General features: G+C 48.2%; 1 protein-coding gene across 1 annotated transcript in view; it reads right to left on the bottom strand.

Moving 5' to 3' along the window:
* Nucleotides 1–15609, bottom strand: part of ADAMTS10 (ADAM metallopeptidase with thrombospondin type 1 motif 10) — a 54540-nt gene extending 38931 nt beyond the window's left edge. Inside the window, exons 1-4 of the mRNA XM_054290961.1 lie at nucleotides 15494–15609; nucleotides 11969–12324; nucleotides 5888–6047; nucleotides 3038–3255 (exon numbers count right to left, since the gene is read on the bottom strand). Of these exons, the coding sequence (XP_054146936.1) occupies nucleotides 3038–3255; nucleotides 5888–6047; nucleotides 11969–12324; nucleotides 15494–15581 (822 nt within the window). The 5' untranslated portion in view covers nucleotides 15582–15609. The remainder of the gene's footprint in view (nucleotides 1–3037; nucleotides 3256–5887; nucleotides 6048–11968; nucleotides 12325–15493) is intronic.
* Between the last annotated feature and the right edge of the window lie 775 nt (nucleotides 15610–16384).

Raw genomic sequence — 16384 nt, 5'->3', positions numbered from 1 at the left:
GAGGAGGGAACATGGTGGGGGCATCAGAGAGGATGCAAAATAACCTCGAGACCAGCATGCCATGGGAATATACCCCACCAAACTTACCGAAAAGACCCCAAAAACAACGAACCAATACAGAATTAAGAGATCAGAGTGATGTCTGGACGTGAAAAACAAAGTACCGAGCCTGCAGAGATGCTGAAAACCTTTGTAGCCTCTCACCCTGAGCTAAGACCTCATCTGAAACCAAGACCAGGAGACTGGAAAACTCAAAAGTTGAAAAACACGGCGTGCAGACCCATTGCTCTTGGAGGGCAGGACCCCCAGCTCTGCCCTAAAGTGGCCAAAGCTGGACTTTCCTTCTCCTCCGAGTAAACCTGGGAGCAATGACAGAAACTGAGGATCCATCCCTCGAGCTTCTCAACCTTGAGCTGATCACTTTTAATAAAGGCATTAAAAAGGAGAAAAAGTCTCCTGCCCTGTCGCAGACATCTTTTCATTAAAGAACCTTTCCTTAAGATTTTTTCCTCCTGAGATGCTGAGAGGCTTCAGGAACAAAATGTAAACAATGATTGTCTGCTGCTGTGGAATGTAACAGGTGCATCTGTGACTGGTCTCATGTTAGATGTTTGTAATCAATGGCCAATCACAGTCAGCTGGCTCGGACAGAGAGTCTGAGGCAGCTGCCTTTGTTATCATTCTTTTCTATTCTTAGCTTAGCTAGCCTTATGAGATGAAACCTTTGCTTCCATTCTTTAGTATAGTTTTAATGTAATATATATCATAAAAAAATAAATCAAGCCTTCTGAACATAGAGTCAACATTCTCGTCTGTTCCCTCACCTGAAAACCCTTGTGAACACCGTCACACTGCCCTGTTTATTATTTCAGGGCAGCCCCCACTGCTGGCATTTCCAAAATCTCCAAAAATCCCCACTGGATGGCATTTCCAAAATCCCCCAAAATCCCCACAGATGTTGGAGCTTTGCTGAGGGGAGGGCACAGCATCCCTCGGTGGGGATCGGCAAGGCCACAGCATCCCCCAGGATTGTTTCGGAGCAGATGAAACCGGGATTGTTTGGAAATCTGGCGTCGGGGCTTTAGAAATGCAAAGCGTGCAAAGCGATCCTGCGGAGGACGGGACAAAGAGCCGTCACAGAAGGGCTTTCAGAGGGTTGATGGATAACTTCCAAACCCATCTCACCTCACAGGAGGATCCAGCAGGGCTGTTAATGCATCCAGCCTGGTACCCTGCCGCCTGCAGAGCCCCACACCAGAACCAGAGCTCTGGGGGCATTTCTGAGCCCCTCTCTCTGCTCAGCCCCCAAGCGTGAGAGCTGCCCGTCCTTCTGCTTTCCCATGTGGTTCTCAGCTTGCCTGGCCGCGTTTGCAATGCTAATTTCAGCTGAGAGATGCTGTTCAAAGAAAGGCTTTTGTTCTCCCAGCCCCGGGTCAGACAGGACAGAGTTTACCTCTGCAGGCTCCGGGGTCCCACCGGGGTCCCTCTGCTCAGCAGCAGCAGCCTAGCAGGATTTTGGACCCCCAAAACCTGCTCTGAGCCTAGGAAAAAAGCCACTGCCAGCCTGGCAGGATTTTGGGACCCCAAAACCTTGCTATGAGATTGGAGAGAAACCGCTGCCAGCCTGGCAGGATTTTTGACCCCAAAACCTTTGTGAAAAATGCGTGTATTTTATGATTGGCTTTTCGCAAATATTCAAATGAATATTATATGTGTTGTGTTAGAAAGTGATGCTGTATTAATTCTCTTAAGTACAGTGTTAAATATAGTTTTAGGTTACAAAAAAATCTTAAAATAGAAACTATGCGATGTAGGATACTTGTTTTAAAGAAAGGACTTGCAGTGAGAGAGCAGCCACAGGACACCTGAATCTTTCAGAAAAAGAGAATTTATTGCCCTCTTATCAGAAGAAATTAACTTCTTCCCGCCTCGAAGGTGCTGTTAGGATTCAGAGGAAGAAGTTGACACTGACCAGACAGAATCCTGTATTTTAATAGAATTTATGCATCATGTATGAGGTGTATGAATATGCAACAGGCTGTTGTTTTTAAGGGTTAATCCTTTGTTAACTGTGTCCATTTTCGGCCTCGTGCTGCCCAAAAAAAGGCGCCCAGACGTCTGTAACTCTTTGTATTTATTGTCTCATATTGTCCTAATTAAATTTGTCCAAATTATTATTACTCTAATTGTATCACTATTTTTATAACCATTTTATTACTATTAAACTTTTAAAATTTTAAATATAAGTGATTGGCGTTTTTCACACCTTGTTCTGAGCCGGGGGTGGGGGAAGAAGCCACTGCCAGCCTGGCTGGAACAGATCCCATTTCCCCATCCTGCTTTATGCAGGAGAATCTCCTTTTCGCTTTCTCCTTTTGGGACTGAGAGGAATGATAGGTTTGCCTTTACAAACAAACTGTGGAGCTGCTGGTAGATAAAACCAGCACTAGGAGGTAAAAGAAACCACAGGAAGGATTCCACTGATTGATGAGTGGCAAATGATATTTACCTTCACAAACAAACCATAGGTTTGCTGATAAATTAAATTGGATATTGAAAGATGAAAGAAACAATGGAGAAAACCCCTAAAAAAAAATTTTAAAGGAGGGTTATACATTAGAGGGGAATCTTTGGTATCAGGTGTATCAGGAAGTCTGAACTTCTCAAGTACCTCAGAAATGGGGAAAATCCCCTAAATTCCATAAGAATTAAAAAATAAGAGGGAGGGTTATACATTACGGGGGAATCTTTGGTATCAGGTGTATTGGGTCTGAACCTCTCAAGTACCTCAGAAATGGGGAAAGAGAGAAGGGAAATTGGGACAAAAAGGTAGATGCATCCTCCAAAAATTTGAGAGGCCCTATGTCCTGTTCCTTTATTTGAATAAAGTAAAAAAGACTCCTCTTTCCCCTTTTTGGACATAGACCTCTGACGTTTGTGGATTAATTTTCCATTTGTGGATTAATTTCCCTGACAGGGTGATGAACAGGAATTCTCCCCCAGCCCGTGAAGCTCCTGGTGTGGGTGTAACACTTACAATATTCATGATGGCCAGGATGTACTGCTCGATGTCCCTGCGGCCATGGTAGCCCACCATCATCTTGTCAGCCACCACCAGGGTCTCCACGTAGCGCTCGGTGCTCACCGACCTCTTCAGGGGCAGCTGCCCCCGCTGGCTGTGGTTGCCCGAGGGCTTCAGCGGGGAGGGTTTCAGTGTCCTGAGCCACCAGTGCCTCCCTTTCCAGGGCTTCTCATCTGGGGAGGGAACGGGATGGTTGTGATGCCCTCAGGGTGGTTGAGATGCCCTCAGGAGGGTTGTGATGCCCTCAGGATGGCTGTGATGCCCTTGGGATGGTTGTGATGCCCTTGGGACGGCTGGGATGCCCTCAGGATGGTTGTGATGCCCTCAGGATGGTGGTGATGCCCTTGGGATGGTTGTGAGGCCCTTGGGATGGTTGGGATGCCCTTGGGATGGCTGTGATGTCCTTGGAATGGTTGGGATGCTCTTGGGATGGCTGGGATGCCCTCAGGATGGTTGGGATGCTCTTGGGACGGTTGTGAGGCCCTTGGGATGGTTGGGATGCCCTCAGGATGGCTGTGATCCCCTCAGGATGGCTGTGATCCCCTCAGGATGGTTGTGATGCCCTCAGGATGGTTGGGATACCCTTGGGGTGGTTGGGATGCCCTTGGGAGAAGCTGCCCGCTCCCAGTACAAAGTCGCTCTGTCCCAGTCCCTCCCAATCGCTCCCAGTCCCTCCCAGGTTAGGTTAGGTTTCCTAACCTGCTCTGAGGTTCATCACATCCAGTCATGGGGCAGACCTCAGGGAGCCCCAAAACCTCAGGCAGCCCCAAAACCTCAAGCAGCCCCAAACCCTCCCAGCTCCAGCTCCTTTAGGGATCCAGAGGAGCTCCTGGGGGTACTCAGAGCCCAGGAATGCAGGGCAGGGCAGGACAGGGCATGTCCAGCCACAGGGTGGCCTTGCTGGAGCTGTTGTGCTGTGGTTGTTCTAAACTTTGGCTTCCCCTGCACAACTCTGCTTTCCAAGAAGCAATTAGGAGAGGGCTGAATTATTTCTGGAAGCTGGGGAATGTGGCAAGGAGTCAGCAGGAGGGGAGTCTGCATCCAGCAGGGCTTTGGGAGATGGATGGGCAGGGCCAGGGAAGCACAGGGTAGCTCCAGAGGTGCTGGTGGCTCTGGGGACACTCAGAAAAGGTGACAGTGCCTCCTCATCTGGCCAAGTGTCATTGCTGGGGATGGACACCCTGGTGCTGGTGGCTCTGGGGACACTCAGAAAAGGTGACAGTGCCTCCTCATCTGGCCAAGTGTCACAGCTGGGGCAGTGAGGGATGGACACCCTGAAGTGACACCCAAACAGGGTGTCAGACCGTCCCAGTCCCCCCCAGTCACTCCCAGTTCCTGGCAGGATTTTTGACCCCAAAACCTTGCTCTGAGCCTGGAGAGAAGTCAGGAGCTATCAGGGCCAGCTCTGCTCTGCTCCCACAAACTGATCCATGAAAATGCAGGGATGGCTGCTCCCCTCAGCCCTACAGAGCCTCTCTGAACTGAGGGAGGAGCATCCTGCAGCATTTTTGGGAGATGGTGAAACTCTGCCTGCACACAAGGAATTCCAGCCAGGCTGGTGGGAAGGGCAAGGACCAGGAGCTCTCATGGGGAGAGGCCAGGACTGGTATTTGTGGGTCCTTTTGGAGGTGAAAGCCCTGTAGGTGCAGCAATGGGGCTGATGTGCTATTGAAGATTGCAATGCAAGACATTTTCAATTGCCATCTGTATGGCAGATTATCTTTGTCAAGTGGGCAGTTTGCCTTATCTCTGTCTTGACTGACCACAATCACACCTCCCCCAGGAGGGGACATCTGCTGATAACAGCTATTGAATGTCACTGCATGACTGATAAGAACTACAGCATCCCATTGGGAGATGTGAGCCCAGAGGGAGGAGCCAAGCATTTCTGCCTGGATATAATCTGGAGATTCTGGAACACCAGCACGGCTTCTGCGCTGGATTTCCCAGAGGAACAGCAGCTGCCTCTTTCTTCCACTGGATCTTCAGAGGAAGAATACATCCTTCACTACAGAAACATCCTTCTCTACAGGACCCCCTTGCTCCAGCAGAACCACCCCTGACACTGCAGGAGGGCTGCAGCCACAATTCCAACGGGACTGCTGCCAACACCCTGACCCACAGGGTGTCAGGTTGTGTTCTGACTCTGTCAGTGTTGTTTTGGTTACTGCGTTGTTTATTTTATCCTTTTTTCCCCCCTTTCTCTGTTAAAGAACTGTTATTTCCTGCTCCCATATTTTCGCCTGAGAGCCCCTTAATTTAAAATTTATAGCAATTTGGAGGGGTGGGGAGGGTTTACATTCTCCATTTCAGGGGAGGCTTCTGCCTTCCTTAGCAGACTCCTGTCTTTCCAAACCAAGACATGTGCTGTCATCATTGTCCCCAAACATCCCCCAGAGCCCCCTGTGACGGGCCAGGCCCCACATCCCCCCCTCCAAGGGCCTTTTCCACATCAGCAGCAGAGTTATCCCAACATGGACACAAACCCCAAAGCCAAGGCTGTGCTGAGCCCACGTGAGCTGTGATTTCCCAATCCTCTGCAAACTGGCCAAATCTGGGAGGATTCTTCTGAAGAAAAACAAGAGGTTTGTTTTTTGTCCTCTCCCATTCCATGCTCTATTTACAAATTTTCAAGCCCTGCTGTGTGTAGGAGAGGACAGGATCTTCCCAAAGCCCAGACCACCAGAAAGAGGTAAAAACAAACCCAAGAAAATCTCAAATTTAGGAGATAAATTTGGTTCTTTGCCAGGATTTCCCCAGGGGGTTTTGGGCTGGATTTGAGGAGGAGGTGGTGGGGGCACCTACCCATCACTCCACAGGCTGCATCCATGTGAGGGTACTGCAGGGACGAGCGCTTGTACACCACGTGGGGGCTGCCCTTGCCCTCTTCCCCCATGCTGACGTTGGCTCCAGGGCTCAGGGGCTCGATGAAATATTCCTCCTCATCTGCCACGATCACTCCGTGCTGCAGGAGGGAACAAAGGGGGTGCAAGAGGTTTTAGAGCCACTTCTGGGAGCCAGTGAGAAGTTTGATCAGAAAGAATTTTCTACCAAGGTTGCTGACATAAAAACCAAGAAAGAAAGAAGGATAAATAAGAAAAACTTGCAACTATTTCAATAAACACTTTGTCTCTCATCACCAATAAGTGTAAACTTATGAGCTTTGTAAGAATGTATAAAAAGCATGCATGCTATAATAAAAACAGGTTTGAAGCCTTCTGAAAATAGAATGTGTTGCTTTGTATTGTCTCTGTCTCAATTATGACAAGAGGGGAGGTAATAACAGAGATGCACAGAGAACCTGGTGGCTTCTCAAGGTGAGATTTTTGCTGATTAACCCCAAATGAGCTTTATAAAAATGTATAAAAACCATTCATGCTATAATAAAAACAAGTCTGAAGCCTTCTGAAAATGGAGTGTGTTGCTTTGCATTGTCTCCATCTCAATTATGACAAGAGGGGAGGCAACAACGGACGTGCAGAGAACCTGGTGGCTTCTCACGGTGGGGTTTTTGCTGATTAACTCTGAATTTCTGGGGACTGACAAAAGCTGAGGAGGAATCCTGCACAAACACTGAACTACAGGAAGCCACAGAGCAGAGGAAAACCCAGCCAGATGGTGGTGGATGCCTTGGGACATCTGTGTTCACTAAAGTCCTCTGGAAATCACAGCCTTGCCTTGCTGAGTTATGAATGAGTTGTTTCCTATTCCACCCACTCGGTCTCAGTGGGATCCCTGTGGGACCCCCAAAATCCCTTCAAACACAGCAGCACTCAGCTCTGAGCTCAGCCTCCCCCAAAAAAACCAAAAAACAGCTCAGGACCATCCCCAGCAGCTGGGAACTCAGAGCTGCAGAGAGGGGTAAATACCCAGAGGTTTTGGGAAACACCCCAAATATTTAAAATCTGAAGGCTGATTAAGCAGAGACCACCAGCAGAGCCAAACCCCTTCTCTGGTGTGACAGTGTTCACAGGGGTTCTTGGATGAGGGAAGAGACAAGGATCTGACTCCATGTTTCAGAAGGCTTGATTTATTATTTTATGATATATATCACTTTAAAACTATACTAAAATAATAGAAGAAAGGATTTCATCAGAAGGCTAGCTAAGAATAGAATAGCAAAGAATGATAATGAAGGTTTGTGGCTCAGCTCTCTGTCCGAGACATCTGGGCTGTGATTAGCCATTAATTGCAAACATCCAACATGGGCCGATCAAAGATCCACCTGTTGCATTCCACAGCAGCAGATAATCAATGTTTACATTTTGTTCCTGAGGCCTCTCAGCTCCTCAGGAGGAAAAATCCTAAGAAAAGGATTTTTCATAAATCTGTGGAATGCAACAGGTGGATCTTTGACTTACGTTAGTTGTTTCTAATTAATTGCTAATCATAGCTTAGCTGGCTCAGACAGAGAGTCCGAGCCACAAACTTTTGTTATTTTTTCTTATTCTATTCTTAGCTAGCCTTCTGAAGAAATCCTTTCCTCTATTCTTTTAGTATAGTTTTAATGTAATATATATCATAAAATAATAAATCAAGCCTTCTGAAACATGGAGTCAGTTCCTCGTCTCTTCCCTCATCCTGAGATCCCTGTGAACACTGTCACATGTCACTCCCTGCCAGGGCTGCCCCTGTCCCCTCCCTGGCCAGGCTCAATGCCTCACTGTGTGAGCATTCCCGAGTGCTGGGGGATTTCCTCCTGCCCCGGGCTCTGCTGCTCTTGGCTCAGCTCCACCTTTCCAAGCACAAGCGAGGCACTGTGAGGTTCCCGAGGCCAGGGGAGCCCGGCAGAGCCAGCTGGAAAAGCTTTGTGGTGTGGGATGGGGGAAGGAGGTCATCCCCAGCCCGGGGGCAGAGCGAGTCCTGCCCCAAATCCATCCTGCTGCCAAAGGGATGCTCTCACTCCAGCTCTGCAGAGGCTCCACGCCTGCCTGGCACCTTTGTTTTGTGGAGATAACCAAAAACTCCACAACTTTGTGAAAGTTGTAAAGCCGGTATGTTTATTACAGTGCCGGATGCACGTGGAGATTGCTCTCCTTAAAAGACATGCGTACTTCTGGGAACTTCAGGTCTCTTTTTATCTCCCTCTCAAATACATATGCATAAAATTTCACAATCGGTTCATACATATTCATTTTTATGAATTTCGAGTGACATTTGCTGCTAGTTCTTCTTTACCAGTATGAATTCCTAGGTTAGGTTGACCTGCTGTCACAGCAGGTTAACCTAAAACCCTCTAGCTAAAAACATTCCAGACCTAGCTAAAACCATTCCTCTCTTCCTAAAAACCTCTACCTCTAGTCTCCCTGTCTCTCTTTATCACCCTTTGTCTCTTTCCCCCTTATCTCTGTCCTTCACTGAAGCAACTTCTCTGAGCCTAGGTTCTGCAGTCAGGCTACATAGCTATGTTTTCTAGCAACAGACTCAAAGATGTACATTTCACCTAAATCAAAATGGATTTCTACTTTGGAGAATTTCTACTCCGTCTCACCTTCCAGCAGCAAGGCTTAGATGTCACAGGAGCCTGGGAATTGTCCCAGTGCTGACTCCAAGGACTGAGCTGTGAGGGCTGGACATGGCCGTGACGCAGGGCTGGTGAAGGGGGTGGTGAGAGGTCCTGAGGGAGCTCTGTGGTTTGTGGGGGAGCTGCACTGGATATCCTGTGTGTGATTCACACAGGTCAGCTGCAGTGCGGGGAGGGTTTGCACTGTCAGCTCATACCACACTTGACAGAGGCATAGCCATGGCCTGGGGCCAGAGCTGTGTGACTGAGGGGTCATCTGGGTCCATTCCTCCTCATCTGGGTCCATTCCTCCTTATCTGGGTCCAACTCTCCTCATCTGGGTCCATTCCTCCTCATCTGGGTCCATTCCTCCTCATCTGGGTCCATTCCTCCTTATCTGGGTCCAACTCTCCTCATCTGGGTCTGTTCCTCTCCATCTGGGTCCATCCTCCTCACCTGGATCCATCTTCCTCACCTGGGTCCATCCCCCCCATCTGGGTTCATCCTCCCCATCTTTGTCATGTCCCCATCTGGATCTATCCTTCCCATCTGGGTCCATCCTCCACATCTGGGTCCATCCTCCTCCTCACCTCCTCACCTGTCCTGTGAGGCAGTGACAGCCAGGAGGAGCAGATCCCTGTGGGATCATCACCAAACCCACCAGATACTTGCAGGGTCCCTCCTCTCCACCCTCACAGCAACATTCCCTTGACCTGAAAGGTCTGAGCAACACCAGAAGTTTGGAATGTGGTGTCCACATCAAGGAATGTTGTGCTTGGGTCCCTCCAGGCACTCCTGTTCATGCTGGGATGAGGGGGCTCCCCAGAAAAGCTGCCCCTGGATCCCTGGGTTGGACAGATCTTGGAGCACCCTGGGACAGTAGGAGGTGTTCCTGCCGTGGAAGGGGGTGGAATGAGATGAATTTTAAGGTCCATCCCAACCCAAACCAGTCTGGGACTGTCTGATGAAGATTTGGCTTTTTGGCTGTTCCTCTGACACAAAGTGGTTCAAAACCAAACCTTGCAGGCATGGGAGTTCCTGAGGGATATGGGAGTTGGAGAGCAGGAGGATGGCTTAGCTCAGGTCCCATTTCATGCCCAGCTCAGGTGCCAGTTTGTGCCCAGTCACCACCACAGCGCCCAGGTGCCCATGCAGCAAAGGTGGGGCAGTGCAGTGCCCCCTCAGCAGGAACCTGCACCTGGGGCCCTCTCCTGTCCCTTCCAGGATGGGTGATGCCCTCCTGGAGCAGAACCTGCTGGGCATGAGGGATGGCACGAGTGGATCAGCAGCTCCTGGTCACCCAGAGCGCTGCAAAACATCTCTCATGGCAAATCCAGCCCCCTCTCTAGCTAAAAACATTCCAGACCTAGCTGAAAACATTCCTCTCTTCCTAAAAACCTCTACCTCTAGCTAAAAACATTCCAGACTCCTCTTGCCCAAATCCAGCTAAAAACATTCCAGACTCCTCTTGCTCCAATCCCCAACCCCACTGTCCTCAGTGACCCCAAAGCCTTCCTCCCCCATTCTCGCTGTGTCCATCACTCTGGAGGGCAGAAGGACAGAGTTCAGGCAGAGGAGAACTCGTTGGATGACCCTCTGTCCCTCTCTGTGCCTGGCTGCATTCTCCTCCAGACAGCCCTTGGTGCCTCTCCAGAGCTAAACAGGGCCTGGGGATGGAATTCTCCCAGTTCCAAGGGCTGCAGGGCCAGTTCAGCCTTTGTGAGCACCACGAAATTCCCTGGGACTGGAGCAGAGCTCCCATGTCCAAACAAAGGGCTCTGGAAGTTTGTGCAGCTCAGGGGTTTGTGCAGCTCAGGGGTTTGTGCAGCTCGGGGTTGTTGGCTGTGAGCTGGAAACTTCAGACTCTGTGATATAAAATGAGTCAGATTCTCATTTTCTGTTAATAAGCCACAGCACTGTTCTGGCAGGGTCACCCAGCAATAAATCAAATGGGAATTCATTCCCCTTTGAAAGCTCTTTGAATGCTTCCAGGAGGTGGGGCTGGAGCAGAAATATGAACCTGGCCCAAAGAGGTTTTTCTACCTCTCCAAGGGAGCCATCAGCCTTGCGATCCACACACGGGGTATGTTTGCTCCATCCCTCCATCTGGCAGCTCAGGGAATGTGCTGCGCAAGCCAGAAATATCAGAAAATCACAGAAAAATAGGGATGGAAGCCCTCAGTCTATTCCCAGGGCTGGGAGAGCTAATGAATCATACCTGAAGGGTTTTTGAGAGGCTTTTGTCTGGCCTGTTCCTAAAGATCTTCCAAGATCTCGCTCTCTCCAAGCAATCTACTCCAGAGCTCAGCTGTTCTTGCACTGATGTCCACCACTAAGATTCCTTGCTGATATTTAGGACTGGGATGTTCAATTTGAGCTATCAGGACTTGGAAAATCAACCATTCCCACCCTTCTTCCTGCAGCCTTGCTGGTTTTGAGGAAATGCCACCTTGCTCCCTTCTTGATGTTTCATTTTTCATATTGAAAAACCGATTATTTAATTTTTTTTTCCCTCAGAAGCAGCATTTTTTAGCTCCTGAAACATGGACAGAAGCACATGGGATGCCCAGGAATGCATCTACTGCTGTAAGGATCTGGATGCACTTGTGGCTCTGTGAAATCCCTGTCCTCCCTCACTTCTTCCTCACCAGCACAGCAAAACATTCTTTGCTGTTGGAAAAACCTGTTGAGATTCAAGTCCGGGTATCCCCATAGAGCCAGGATTATCCCATTCCAACCAAAATAAATGGGAAAATACCCAGAAACTGGACTGGAAGTGACACAGACATCAGCAGAGATCAGGAACACCTATGGATGTCTGAGGGATATCTGCACCTCTGCTGATCATAATGACAGTGTGGAATATTAAATATAAAATATAATAAATAAAAAATAAGTATGTATATAAAAATATAATATCTATATTATAAAAATTTTATATGTATTTTATAGATATTATACATATTTTTATATAATATATGGTATTAATATAAAATTATATAAAATAATATATTTATATCAACATATTAATATTATACTGTATATAAAATTTATACATATGTTTTGTATACTTTCTTCATATAAAATATTATATATAATATTTTAAACATAAAATATTATATATAATATATAAAAATAATATAAAATATATACATATAAAATCAAGTATAATATATTATATTATAAATAAATAAATATAGCATAATAGAATGTATTATATATAATAATTATATAATATAAAATTTGTATATAATATATAATATATTATATATAATGTATAATGTATAATATATAATTAATACAATATAATAGATCCACCTGCTGGATGACCAAAGCAGCTGGCATTGCCCCCATCAAGCCGAGCCAAGGCAAGGCAGACTCACCAGCCCGTTGCAGTTGCTGATGGCCACCTTGGAGCTGAGGTACTGGTCCTGCAGGTGCCCGGCGTAGTGGCAGTCCTCGTGGAAGTCGTGCTGCCAGTCCATGCCATCCCGCTTCCAGTACTCCACAGTGAAGTGCTCGGCCAGCAGGTTGGAGTGCAGGGTGAGGTTGAGCAGGAACTGGGTGTGGTGGGCAGAGACTTTGTAGAAGACCTGCTGCTCCGAGGGCTCGTAGGGCAGCGAGCGCCGCGGCCGCGGCTTCAGCTGGCGGCGCATGTCGAAGGTGAGGAAATCGCCGTTCTGGTCCACTTGGATGGGGAAGGCGATCTCATAGTGATCCAAGCTGGAGAGGAATTCCTCTGGGGAGGGAAGGACACGTATTGGAAATGCAGCCTGCAAAGGGAGTTGGACACACAGCAATGCCAGCCCGAGTGCAGGGCAGGGGGAGGGTCATGGTCCTGCCATGGCATTCCAAAAATTGGGATCTCAAGGCTCTGCCCAGCCTGCAGGATCCTGGGTGTCCTGGATTGCAAAAGAAATTGTGTTCTATTTGCCATCGGTATGGCAGCTGTCTTTTGTCAAGTGGGCAGTTTCTCTTATCTATTCCACTCCTCCCTCTGGGGAGACATCTGCTGATAAGAGGCCATTGAATGTCACTGCATGACTGATAAGAACTACAGTGTCCCATTGGGAGATGTGAGCCCAGAGGGAGGAGCCAAGCATTCCTGCCTGGATATAATCCGGAGATTCTGGAACACCAGCATGGCTTCTGCACTGGATTTCCCAGAGGAACAGCAGCTGCCTCTTTCTTCCACTGGATCTTCAGAGGAAGAATACATCCTTCTCTACAGGACCCCCTTGCTTCAGCAGAACCATTCCTGACACTGCAGGAGGGCTGCAGCCACAATTCCAATGGGACTGCTGCCAACACCCTGACCCACAGGGTGTCAGGTTGGGTTCTGACTCTGTCTGTGTTGTTTTAGTTTGCTGTATTATTTTATCTTTTTATTTTCTTCCCTATTAAAGAACTGTTATTTCCTGTTCCCATATCTTTGCCTGAGAGAGCCCCTTAATTTAAAATATATAGCAATTTGGAGGGAGAGGGTTTACATTCTCCATTTCAGGGGAGGCTCCTGCCTTCCCTAGCAGACTCCTGGCTTTCCAAACCAAGACACAGCCGGCAAACGGAGTTGGACACCCAGCAATGCCAGTCCGAGTGCAGTGCAGGTGGAGGGTCATGGTCCTGCCACAGCATTCCAAAAATTGGGATCCCAAGGCTCTGCCCAGCCTGCAGGACCCTGGGAAATTCCCCAAATACTGCAGCCTGCAGAGCCTTGGGATAGCAGTTTTTGGAATGCAGCTTTTTCCTCTGCAGGTAATGGATAATTGTGTAATTGGATAAAAAAGTCCACATTGTGGGCCACGGGTGGTTGGTTATTGGGTTAAAATTAAAAATAATTTAGGTGTCATTTCTTAATTGGACAGTTTATCCTTAAAAGGCCTTGTAGAGAGAGAGATGGAGATCCATTTTTAGTTTGTTAGAGTGAAGTCCTGTAAAACTCAGAGTTTGTGAGACTGTGACATAGATAAGAACTAAAAACATCTGAGTCAGAACAAGAAATACTGTCTTGAGTGCTTTCAATCCTGACCCTGACAGAGGCAGAAAAGAAGCAAAGGAACTGAAAATCTGGCTTTGTCTGACAGCCCTCAGCCCCGGAGGCTTGGGCTGAAATGTGAAATATTCATGTGCTGGACCATGACATCTTCTCCTCACTGAGTGTCCTCCTGAACTCCTCATGCCTGGAGCGTTTGAGCCTCCTGAGCCCTCGTGGGAGGAGATTTTCCCTCTGTTCCTTCTGGAAAAATCTTCCTGTGCTTTCTGCATCCTACTTGTTGTTGTTTCCTAAGCCAGCAGGAGGGGCCTGGCTGCTCCAGGGTGGCTGAATTTTGAATTTTGCCAGCCCCCACCTTCAGAGCCTTCCCAGCCATCAGAAACTTAGCCAGGTCCAAACTGCACTCTCACCACAGGGCAGCACTGGAAAGTTTCCTTTTCCGCTGTTTTCCAATGTGGGAGCCTGACAGAGTGGTTTCCTTGGCCACCAGGAATGGGACAGCCCTTCCACCTTCTGGGATTAGGGCTGAGCTCCCATTCTTCCCAATCATAAACACTCCTGGCACCTCTGGCCAGAATTAATTATTAGGGCTTTAACTTCCCATGCTCCAGCTTTTCCTCCATCCCAGCACCTCCCTGTGATGGGGCTGGGCAAACAAGGGTGACTTTTTGCACTCAGAAATGACTTCAGGCTTGGAAAAATTTGCTGTCAGAAGTGTTTTGTTTTCCTTTTTGCCTCTTTGCAGTCCACGTGGGCTTGGAAAAGAGTGAATCAGAGGGTGGTTTGTGCTCACTGTGGCTACAAAGCACCTGGGACTGGGGGCTGGAGGCTCTGTCCTGACCTGAAAAGCATTTCCAGGAGGAAAAACGTGTCCAGAGCTGAGGGTGGGGTGGTGTGTGGGAAGCTGGTGGTGCTGTGGGGCTGGACACTGCATCTCCTCAGGGATGTCACTCGGGACACAACCAAAACCACTACTGTTGGGAAGGATGAAAGTTTGACAAGAAAGTCTCACAGTTATGTGTGCTTGGCAGAAAGATTTTTGAATGTAGAATCTGAAGAAGAATAGAGATGGAAGCAAGTTTTGGTATAGAAGAAAAGAATTGCTGAGCCAGTCTTACTGGATTACCAAGGAGGCAAAGGGTGTGTTAGTTGGAAGGGGTTTTTATCACTTAGAGCAAAGGATAAACCTACTTTAAGAAGATGTTTTTACCAAGCAGAAAGATATCACAGGCAAACAAGTCAGCAAAGTTGCAAGTCGGAAAAAAGTCTCAGAATTTTCTATTGCAAGAAAACTAAAAAACAGCTTCTAACTTAAACTGTAATGTACTAACTTTTAGTGATTGGAGAATAGTAACATAAATATGGTCATTATAGTAATTATGATAAGCTATAGATAAAAGTTAAGGTATAGATTGGTTCTACTGTACTAAAATGCTCAGTAAAGAAAAGTATATAATGCAATGTAACCTGAACTAAGGGTCTCCAGGCCTGCCTGCAGCTGGAGCAGACAGCTGTAGGCACAGGCTCTGTCACTCACAACCCTGGACTTCTGTAACTCTTGGATGGAATAAACTGCATGTTGGAGAGCTGCCTGGAGTCCCACATCCCTCATTTCAGCTCTTACAGTGGTGCCCAACGTGGGGCACCATTAGTAAGAGCCATAATGAGGGATGTGGGTCTCCAGGCCTGCCTGCAGCTTGGGATGACAGCTGCTGGCACAAGCTCTGTCACCCACAATCCTGGACTGCTGTAACATCTTGGATACAATAAACTACATGTTGAAGAGCCGCCTGGAGTTCTGCATCTCTCATTCAGGCTCTTATGGCCATCCCATCCCATCCCATCCCATCCCGTCCCTTCCCGTCCCGTCCCATCGCGTCCCATCCCGTCCCATCCCGTCCCACTCCGTCCTTACCTTGTGACTGGAAGGGGAAGCCGGGGAAGGTGCCCCCGGCCAGGCCGAGGGTGAGGGTCCAGGTGAGGAGCCTCCAAGCTGTGGCCATGGTCAGCGCCGCTCGTGTCGGAGCAGGGAGATCTGTGCTGGCTGGGAGGGCGCTGTCCCCACATGTCTCTCCCTCGGCCACCCCTTATGTCCAGAGAGGAGTCCCGAGTCCCTCCGCAGGCATCCTTGGCTGCTCCGTGCTCTCCTGAGGCCGGCGGGGGTGGCAGTGCCAGGCCAGCACCGAGGGGTCAGCACGGGCTCGTCCCCAGCCCCGGCATTGCTCCTGCAGGGGAATGTCACAGACATCGTCTATAAAAAAATCCTTTCCTTAAGAGTTTTTCTCCTGAGAAGCTGAGAGGCCTCAAGAAGAAAATGTAAACATTGATTATCTGCTGCTGTGGAATGCAACAGGTGGATCTGTGATTGGTCTCATGTGGTTGTTTCTAATTAATGGCCAATCACAGTCAGCTGGCTCAGACTCTCTGTCCGAGACACAAGCCTTTGTTATTCATTCCTTTTTTTGCTATTCTTAGCTAACTTTCTGATGAAATCCTTTCTTCTATTCTTTTAGTATAATTGTAACATAATATATATCATAAAGTAATAAATCAAGCCTTCTGAAACATGGAGTCAGATCCTCATCTCTTCCCTCATTCGTGGACCCCTGTGAACACCATCACAGGGGAGAGGGGGATGAGTGAAGGGATGGAGCAGAAGGACTCGAGGCGGGCAGGGGAATGAGGAAAGCAGGGTCCTGGAGAAGGCAGGAGTGGGATGGAAAGAGAGGAAAAGAGAAGAAAAAGATGAGAAGGGTTTGAGGGTGGATTAACCCCATCAGCTCTGCACTGCACTCGGAGGTTCTCC

Source organism: Melozone crissalis, unplaced genomic scaffold, assembly GCF_028551555.1.
Source record: "Melozone crissalis strain CALT ecotype California unplaced genomic scaffold, PUWL_Pcris_2 ptg000088l_1, whole genome shotgun sequence".
In the NCBI taxonomy this organism is placed as follows: Eukaryota; Metazoa; Chordata; class Aves; order Passeriformes; family Passerellidae; genus Melozone; species Melozone crissalis.
This window is presented reverse-complemented; position numbering and strand designations above follow the sequence as displayed.